This window comes from Gallinula chloropus (assembly GCF_964237585.1).
Source record: "Gallinula chloropus genome assembly, chromosome: 14".
In the NCBI taxonomy this organism is placed as follows: Eukaryota; Metazoa; Chordata; class Aves; order Gruiformes; family Rallidae; genus Gallinula; species Gallinula chloropus.
The window spans coordinates 12,129,068-12,139,304 of record NC_140099.1 but is presented as its reverse complement, the minus strand read 5'-3'; the positions used below and the strand labels follow the sequence as shown (position 1 = coordinate 12,139,304).

Genomic DNA, 10,237 nt, shown 5'->3' with positions numbered 1-10,237 from the left:
GGTGAAGTTAATGAGCACCAGGGTCCCTGAAGACTACCTAAAGACTGTAGGAGACATGGGGGAAAGGGTGGAAACCTATGGTAATGGATCCTCGGAAAAGAATGAATATGTTAATCCTTTCTTGGAAAGGTCATGAGTATGTGTGTATAACCTGCCCATGAGCTGTGCAGCTGGCTCAGTCTCAGTCGGGCACACATTAGGAGGAGCATCCCCTGTGTGCCCAGCGCTGCAGTAAAGAATTCCTCCTTAATAGTCACCAAGACTATTAAGTTTTGATTTCAGCTTTTCATGGCATCATATTCTTGTCCTGCTCCATAACGAACGTAGGCAGGCAAAAGAAGTGTTTCCACTCAAAATGGAAATATGGAAGCAGCAGGCTCTCTTATTTTCCCCTCCCAGCTACCAAGGAGCAAAAAGTCACACGATGTAATTTCCTTGTGCTGCTCTGAAGACTGGCTGGTAAACAGTTACCCAGCATAGGGTGTGTCATAAAAACCTGGGGTTTTCTTTAGAATCATATGGGTGTGACTCTTATCAAATACTGAATGATGAAGATAAATATGGGTTTTATACATTCTTGAAGCATCTAGACTTTCCAGATTGTGACTGCCATTCCCTTTTTTTTTACCAACTTCATACACCTTTCACAGAAATTGTTGATATCTGTGCTGAGACAAAACTGGTAACACTTGGTGTAAAACAATTAGGGGAGTTTGTCCAAACAGAAAGCAAGGACTACTTGAGACAAGGGGGAAAAAAGGGAAAGAACTGGAAGAATGGTGGTAACAGAAACATTTTACACTTATCTATTGCTTTTAGTATTATAATTTTAGATTTATTTATCCACAACGTGATTATTCAGATTAGGTTTTTTTGCAAAAAGTCTTTATTTAATCTGTTTTCACACAGCTAAGTCAGTAATGATATCCAAGAACAGAGTTCAGGCCCATCAAATCCCAGCCCAAAAGAAACAGGTTCTTTGGGATCTAAATTTCCTATGTGCTGCCAGTCCAAGTTACCATTTATAGTGTGAAGCAACTGAAGATGAAGTAGTTGGGTCTTTTTAATTTTAAGTTTCAGAGTAAAGATGAAAATAGGACACTAAAGGGAAAAAAAAAAAAGATAAAAGCAGTTTGGGATTTTTGCGTTGGCTTTTGGTTGGGTTTTTTCTGGTACAGAGTTTCTGCAATACATCTACTTTTCTGAGAATAGTTTTAAGGCGATCTGTAAAAACCATGATCCTTGTTTTTCCTGTTTACCATCTCCTGCGGTCTGCTGCGGGCAGAGCTTTCAGACCCGACTGTTAGGAAAGGAGCTCCTTGCTTTGTGAGGGGCGCAAAAACCGCCATCAGCCCGCTGCCGGAAACAAAAGCTGGGCACACGGCTGGCTTCGGACTGGCGCAGCAAGGGCGGCCCAGGCAGATTACGCCGGGCCTGCGTGGGACGGTTAGAAACCCCGCCAGGCCTGCCCCGGGGCTGCCGATGGCGGGCAGGGCGCCCCCCGGCAACTCCCGACACGCCAGCCGGCGCCAGCCCTTTGGGGCAGCGCGAGGGCGGCCTTGCCGCGTGTGATTCCATGGTAAATAAAGCCCTCGCTTTCCACAGCTCGGAAACCCCCGGTGCCCAGGCGCACCGGCTGTTGGGTCGAGCCCTTGCCGACGGCCGGCCCCGCTCCGCTACCCATGCCGGGACACGCCAAGGCCAAGCGCCACCCCGCAACCGTTAGCGCTTTGTTTTCAAACTCCGGCTCGCCCCCCTCCAGAACGACAACTCCCAGAATGCACTTCAACTTCGCGACCGCCTGAGCATGCGCGGACGGCTTAGCGTGTGCGGCGTGCGGGGGTGGTTACGCCGCTGCGTCAGGCTCCCCCCCGGTGTAGAACGTTGCTGTGGTAGCGTCCGGGCGCCATGTTAGAAGGCCGGAGGGGAAGAGGAAAGTGAAGCGGCGGCGGCCGGGTCTACTGAGCGGCTTTCTACTCCTTCGGAGGCCTGACCCCGGCCTGTACCATGGTCACGATTCTCGGCTCCTGGCGGGACGAGTGATCGGTCCTTAGGCGGCAGCGGTGGGGGAGGACGAAGGAGGCGAAGAGGAGGAGGGAGAAGGGGACGACGCGGTGGTGGTGGCGGCGGCGGCGGAGGAGGAGGAGGAGGAGGGGCCGGAGAGACGATGCCGTTGTAAGTTGGAAAGTGTCTTTAAGGCCTGTGTTTTGCCGGCCCTTACTCAGCGCTCTCCGCGCAGCGCCCCGTGCTCCTTTCCCGCTTGGGCCCTTTCTGCTGTCTCTCGCCCTTCCCCCTCTCGCCTGTCCCCCCTCCGGTCCTGGGCTCTTCCGGTGCCGCAGTGTGAGGAGCTGTGGATCCGCTGCTCTCCGCCCAGCCCGCGGAGGAGCTGCCTGCTTTATTTTCGTCTCCCCATCCCCCCCATAGCTCTCAGATTTGAAGGAGATGCTGATGTGGCTTTTACGTTGTTGTTGTCGCCTTCTCCTTCGCGATCTCGTAGCGGCAGGCGTGAGGGGCCGGGCGGCCGCGGGGCAGATGTCCGCCGTCGCCCTCTTCGACCCGCCGTTGAGCCGGGCCATACGAAGCGGCGAAGTGCAGCATATTTATCCTTTTCTTGCCCCGGCTGCGGAAAGTGAAGCTCTTTTTCTCTCAAGAGTCCCGGCAAAGGCTTTTTCCCTGTTGCCGGCGGAACGGTTTTCCCTTGTTCCGGCGCGGGTGGGGGGAAGGAGGTGGGAGAAGAGAGACGAGCCACAGGCGCTGGTTCTAACAGGCGATCGGAGCCGAGCCCGCCGTCCTTGCAAAATCCACCCGGTCCTCGGTGGCTGAGCGGAGCGCGCTGCCGGCCCGGGCAGGCAGCGCCCCCTGGCCGGCAGTAGCGGGGGCGGCCACTCGCCCCCCCTCCCGCCATGCCGCCGCCGGCAGGCCAGGGGCCTTTCCCACTGTAAAAATGGGCCTTGTGCTGTAACCCTGCTGGTGCTCATCAGTACGAGGTGGGACGTGATTTCATCCCAGTGTCATAACCGATTTCTTTCACTCCACCCCCTCCTTTTTTTATCTTTCCCCCCCTTTTTTTTCTTTTACCTTGTTGACGTCTTGATGGCTGAGTTGAGTCGACAAAACTTCCTGGTCCTCGGTTCCGCCGTCCATAACATTAGTGTTTTATTATAAGTCGAGCGAACCGGATCGGTGCTCAAGTGGCTTTTAGGAATAATACATATCTATATGCTAGGTTTGTGGAGTTTTATTTTGGGTTCAGGTTTTCGTTTGTTTGGCTTTTCGCTGTTGAAATAAAAGCGTAAAGAATTTTACATTATTCAACGTTGTTTCACTGTTGTTATTCAAGATTATTCAGCGTTTTAAGTGTGTAAACTTCATGTGAGGAATAGCCGTGCTTGCCTGTCGTTCTTGTCTTAGTCTGAACTGCTGCTGAATTAGTTTTGTGGTAGATAACAGGCGGCAAACTTACCTGAAAGCGTTTATGGCAGGAAAAACACTGGTCGTGAATGCAGAAAGGACAATGGTGGTGCCAAGTAGTTGTCTTGATGCTTGTCTAATGAGATTGCAATGTCTGTATAGATAAATTTTGTATGTGTTCATTATGGCAGTGAAAAATTACCAGAAACCAGCTTTGAAGTTGGCTAGGCTTTTTTGGCCTTAGGAAAATGGGAGGGTGTTTATTCTGCCTGCTTTCATTCTTAGTTTATTTTGCTGTGACTACATAAATTCCAAATAATAAAAAACTTTCTAAAGTTTCGACTACTTCTATGAATCTTAATAATAGAAGTCTTCAACTTTAACAAGTTTAGAATGACTTGATAATTTTTCTTAATGTAGGTAGCTGTTTATGATATGTTAACTAGAGACTCAACACTACATAGTTATATTTGCACTAAAATCTTGCTATTTTCATTATAAATATTACTTGGCAGCTTCACTAATACAGGAGGCTTGTTTTAGTGAGGGAGACAATTTTTTTTCTCAGATTCTGTATTTGTTCTGTCGCTTGTATGTTTGGAATGACTGAGTATACTCAGTCAAGACTTCAAAGAGATCATAATACTAGTAAGTTGTAATGTTAATAATATTAATTCTTGAGCTTATGAAGTGATTCCCCTGACTTTAGACAAGGAAAAAGGTGAGCTTATGAAGTTCCTTTTCCACATAATTCTTTCCAGAAATACTCTTTTGTCCTGACCTTTCAACACATCCTTTAAACCTCATTTTTCAGGATGGTGTTTACAGTTGACAGGCCTTGTCAGAGCTGATCTCCTATACAACTAAATATTGTCATTTTAAATCTTTGCTCTTTACTTAAAAAGTGTTAATTCAGAATTTTTAAGCAGTGTACAGTATTGTCATACTGCGCTCCATGTGTGTTTCTCTTAGCAGTACGGTACAAAACTGTAAAGAGCAAATTATGTATGTATAAGGCACATCAGTAGTTAGGAAGCAAGCTCGGGTTGTGGTGATTCTGATAGCTGGCATTTGCAAAAGCCTTTTAATGTTTTGAAAAATTACTGAATTCATCCTAGGAGCCTATCTGTCTGTGTTACAGTTGCCATTATCATCTTGTGTTGTACAGTTGTACAGAAAAGCTGGTTAGAAACAAAAGTATTTCCCCTAGAATAAAGACACGTTTTAGTGAAATGTTGGGTACAGAATACTTGTTCTGTGGATTATCTGGAATTTAGGATGCTAGGGAGAAATGGGGAGCACTAAGCTGTTCATATGTTTCAGTTGAGGCTACTTAGTGAAGCAGCAGCTTTGTTTATTTGAATTGATGATGTAGACTTTCTATGTAACCTGGGCCTTTCTGACCCTTTTATAGCACTTACAGCTTCTTTTCTGAACTTCTGTAACTGCTGGAGTCATTGCAGAAGACTTTTTTTTTTCTTTAAACCAGAAGTGAAAAAGTGTGCTAAGTCATATATCTGAACGCTTTCAAGTACCATAAGTGCTAGACATTGTATTTTTTCTTGGTATTGATAACGAACGTCTATATAGGAGTTTTGCAATGTAATTATTTTTTCCCAGTCATTTATTGTAGACTGTCATGCATATTCTGACTTCTGAAGTAAGATTTCTTATATGTTTTCCTTCACTGAACTTTGCTGTAGATGTATACAAAGTAATTGTTTTCTTGACTTTTAATTAGTGACTGTGAACTTGTATGCTAGAATTAGTACAACACTATATTTAAAATGGCTTGTACAGATTGGGGGTGGGTAAATAGTATGTTTCTGAACAGAGGAGGCTTAGGTTTTTATAGGCTGCTGTGAAAGGAATTAAATTATTCCTAACTTTGTAAAGCACAGGACCTACTTTAGAAGAGCAGTTTTCTTAAAGCAACAGCTCTATTAATCAAGAAGAAATTAATGTAAAGATGTATACAGAGGATTAACTTGTTAGATGGAATACAGAGGAACTAGATGGCAAGTATATATGATTTTGCAATACCTTTCGGTCTTCTAATGTGCTGTGGTTTAACCCCAGCAGATAACAAAGTTCCACACAGCTGCTTGCTTATCCCTCCCCCAGCAGTGGAATGTGGAGAGAATGAACGAACCCAAAACAAACAAACAATACAAACTCATGGGTTGAATTTAAAACAATTTAATCAGATTAAAAAAAAAAAAAGGAAGATAACATTAATAAGAGAATAATAATAATATAAGTAAGTAATGCACAAATGTAGTTGCTCACCACCTGTGAAGAAAAGCTCTGATGCCCAGTCTGTTTCTCATACCACTTCCCAGCTAGCTTCCCCAGTTATATCTGGAGCATGATGTTGTGTGACAGGGAATATCTGTGACCAGTCTAGGCCAGCTGTCCTGGCTGTGCTTTCCCAGCTCCTTGTGTAGTTGGCAGGGTTTGAGAAGTTAAAAGTCCTTGACTTAGTGTAGACCCCACAACTACCTAGCAACAACTGAAAACATCAGTGTTTTATCAACATTATTTTCATACTAAATCCAAAACAGTGTTATACCATCTACTATAAAGAAAATGAATTATATCCCAACTGAAACCAGGACTTAATGTCACTCCAAAAAAGACTGAATTTATACCAGTTAACTTGGAGGTACTGTACAGAACTTGGAAACTCAATTATTTTGAGCTGAGCAGATTTCAACATTGAGAAAAACTAATCTCTTAGACTGAAATGCTTCAGGGGATTCCTAGTTCTGGTTTGATATTTGATATCTTCTGACTCAACCTTACCAAATCTCTTAATATTTTTTTTTTGTCTCTAGCATAACAATAAGCCTAATTTTTGGTTCAAATGCTGACTGCTGTTTTCAGTAGAAATGTATTTTGTTTAAGCTTGAGAAACTTCTGAAACTGTTGTTGGTAAGAATGTTGTAGATGGTTGTGTTTAGACACACTGTTACCCGAAACAGACTTGAACATAAGTATTGGAGCAGAGACGGGCATCTTGAACATCTCATACTAACTACTAGAAACTTAATTAATGGTCTAAATGACCCAGCATTTTTCTGCTAAATATTAAAACTTTTGTTCAGGAAGGACAGCTGGATTGTCTTAACTACTCAAATTGTATGTTCCCCTGTAATTGGTGTGCACAGGCCTCATGAAGCTTTCCTGCCTGGGTTTCTGAAATGTCGTGCTGAGTGGTGGTATTAGCATTAAGCCAGAAACTTTAAGCTGAAATTGCTGGTCAGTCCTTATGGGAGGAGACCTTCAAACAAGCAAACAAAACCCCTTAAAGCACTTCCTTCCTCTGAAAACCATGCCTTACTGTGCATGTCTGTCTGGACAAACTTAATCTTCAGCTGAGGTTTAGTGATAATGTGAAAGGTGTTGTAGGACTTCTAGCAAGGCTTGATGGCCAGAAACTGAAAGGGTTTTTTTGCGTGCACTTGGCATACATCTAGATGATTTATGTCTATTTTTATAGATGGTTAAGATCTGTTTCGGGGTGGATACAACATGAGTTTTAGTCTTATGCAGGATTCAAACTGTTACAGTTTCTTAAATATTATGGCATCTGTTTGTAAGATTTCGGTTGTGTGTGCTCTCTTTTATTTCCATGAGGAATCACATCTTTCAGGAGTATGACATTGAGATAACGTGATGCTGATTGCAACTGTATTTTGTGATAAGAAACGTAAAATCTTCACTCAGTTAACATGATAAAAATACTGGTAGAATACTGAGAGTGAAGAGGGGAAAAATGCTTGGAACAGCAAGGGTTTTCAAGTTGGTGGTAGTAGCAAGAGGGTTAAATACAAACATGTTGGGGAAAAAAAAGTTCGTAACAGGATTCCCCTTTCTTCTGGTGGAGGAAGGTTCCAGTGTTGTAAAAGGAAACAATAGTACAGCACTTTGATTTTGTGTCTAACCCTTAGTTCTGTAGGGGACAGTGTTATGCATACACCTATGTTTATTTTCAGTTTATGTGGATATGTGTTGAGGGTGTAGTCTGGTCTTTAAAAGATGCACGGGAAAGTTTTTCCCTTATCTCACAGTCTTCCCCCTTGCACCTTTGAAAACTGTGCAGTCAATTCCACTTTGACTTTCAAGTTGTACAGCTCTGGAAACTGTAAACCCTCTGACAAGCTTTGATTTATTTTTTTATTTTATTTTTTTTTCTGTCGTCTGATGTGGAAATGTTTTAGCAGTGGACAGATTACGAGGGTCACTTCTCTTTAATTTGGTACTTACTGATTATAATACAAGAAGGTATTGCTTACTAAAACTTTGGTTTCTGAAGAAAAAAGTCACTTAGCTGTACTGCTGCCAGCTTTGTACAGACTAGAATTTTGTGTCGTTTTTATATGGGGGGAAGTACATGTGCATTTCTCACATTAATTCATATCTGAATATGAAATATTGGATCATAACACTTTAGAATTAAACCACTCTACCTGTTGCCCAATTTACAGATGACTTAAACAGTATGCTTATGCGTTTAAATTCAGGTCAAACTAAGGCTAACACCTGCAAGTTTACTTTTTTGACAAGTAGCTCATATTTATAGTGGAGCAAGAAAGAGATCTATATATGTCTGTGTGGTTAACTAAAAAAAAGAGAGAAAAATACTATCAAACTAACATAATTTTACCTGTGGGGGGGAAAAGCTTTGTGGTGGTTTTTTTTTGATTTTGTCTTTTAAAGCAAGCCCTAAACATGCTTTCAGTGTCAGCTTCTGATGTTACCAGCAGTAACAGTAGCAGGGATGGGACTTGCTGTTGCTGATTAATACTCTTTGATATTTGTTAATGCTTAACTTCAGTGACCAGCAAATTTGACATACTGTCAAGCTATTGATATCCACCCCAAGGCCTTACCTTCTACCCAATAGAAATAGGGAAGTTTAGCATTGATACTTACCTGTCCTTTCTCATTGAATAAATTTGGTAGCTTAAACCAAGGGATTCCAGAAGTACTAGCATGTTGTGACATGCCACAGATAAAAACTGGAATGTCTGTATATTTTTCAAGAGGGAAGATATTGGAGTAGAGTGTGGTGGATTTAGGGAAGAGCAGCAGATACATCTAGGAGTATCATGAGCATTTTATAGCTAAACTGTAATGTAAGCACACAGTAAAGATTGAAAAATGAGCACTTAAAGTGTATTTCTTGGTGATAAATTACTCTTCATTTAGAACGATACTAGCAAACTCTTTATTTGAAGTTTCTTAGTTTTGTGGGGGGGTGGGGACAGAAAAGGGATATATTGTACTGGTTTTGCCCCAGCTGAGAGTTGAGCACCATGCAGCCACCTGTTCTTTAAGAGGGAGTGGGATGGGGGGGCTGGAGTTGAGGGAAGGGGAAAGGGTGGGAGAAGAAAACCCAAGGAAACCAAACCTCACAGGTTGGGATAAGGATAGTTTACTGGGATGGCAGAAAGATAATATATAATATAGTAACAGGACTATAGCAAAATACATGAAACCAGTGACATTCTATGCAGTTTCTCACTGAATGGCCCAAACTCGGGCTGTACAGCTCAGAGCTGTCCCGAAACTGGATTGTCCCCAAAACTGCACATCCTGGAGCTTCCTGCTCCTTCCCCCACCAGGCCCCCTTTTAGGCTGAGCATGATGTAATTGGCATGGGATACCTCCTTTGGTGAGTTCCAGTCACCTGTTCTGGCTGTGTCCCCTCCCTTCTCATTAGCAGGGAAATAGGAACAATCCTTGATTGGTCAGCAAAAAGTAGAAATACTAATGTTTTATCAACACTGCTCTCATCCTAACTCCTAAACACTCTGTTATCAGAAAGGTACCTTTGTAAGGTATCTTTTGGTGTGCTATAGAAACCTTAAATAGCCTTAACTTTGTCAGGTGTAAACAGTTGATCTCAATTTAAATGCTTCTAGCTGGAAGTAACTTGTGTTCTCTTCCAATACTAACATAAAGCTTAAATTTTAACATATCTTTTGAAGTTGTAAACACTTCTAGAAGCTCTGCTGAGAATTGTTAAACCCCATCCCATGTAAAGTGTTTTTAAGTCTTCAACCTTCAAATACAGTTGAAATATTTGTGTAGGAAGGTCCTGTGTTGTTCACATACTTATTTCATTCTTCTAAAATATATGAATATGAAAGCAGTAACTATAAAAACTGTTTTGTGTAACAGTTCCCAAAAATTTATATCAGGTGATTGATTTAATAGGTTGCTTAAGGCTGTCACTTCACTGAACCATTTCAAATCTCATTTTGTGCCTGAAAACCATGCAGTAATGGTCCTGTAGAGGTTGGAGATAGTACTGCTTTCAGTAATGTCAACATGGCGCACACTACCACTGCCGGTGTTGTGCTGTAAACAGGATCACAGAAAAGCCATCCAAACATCAGATTGCTTATGTATTTTGAGGGCAAGGTTATTTTTAAGTTATTAGTTCTCAAATTGATGACACATGGTCCTTACAAGCAGGTGGAAAATGGAGGGCTCTGTCAGTGTTAACAACTTCAGGAGTCAGCTTCACAGATTTTGGGTCTGAGTGACAATGACTTTTTTAACCCAGTAGCAGCATCTGCCAGGCTGCACTCTGCGAGCCCTTTAGTTTAATATCTGTTGAATTGGATACAGTTTCTAGTTATGGATGGGTGAAAATTGTGGTCAGACCATTAGGAAAATGCTACACAAAGCTGAAATATCAAGTACTTTGTGTTACTGCTTAAAAAACCCCTGTAAAAATAAACAGCAAAGTTAAATCTAAACACAAATCTATTTTTTTTCAAATTGACAGTTGGCAAAAAAGGGAAAAAATTGC

At 42.2% G+C, this 10,237-nt stretch overlaps 1 protein-coding gene across 1 annotated transcript in view; it reads left to right on the top strand.

Annotated features, from left to right (window-relative positions):
* The first annotated feature begins 2,147 nt into the window (after positions 1 to 2,147).
* Positions 2,148 to 10,237, top strand: part of PAPOLA (poly(A) polymerase alpha) — a 43,139-nt gene continuing 35,049 nt past the window's right edge. The window contains exon 1 of the mRNA XM_084270442.1: positions 2,148 to 2,175. Within this exon, the coding sequence (XP_084126568.1) occupies positions 2,168 to 2,175 (8 nt within the window). The 5' untranslated portion in view covers positions 2,148 to 2,167. The remainder of the gene's footprint in view (positions 2,176 to 10,237) is intronic.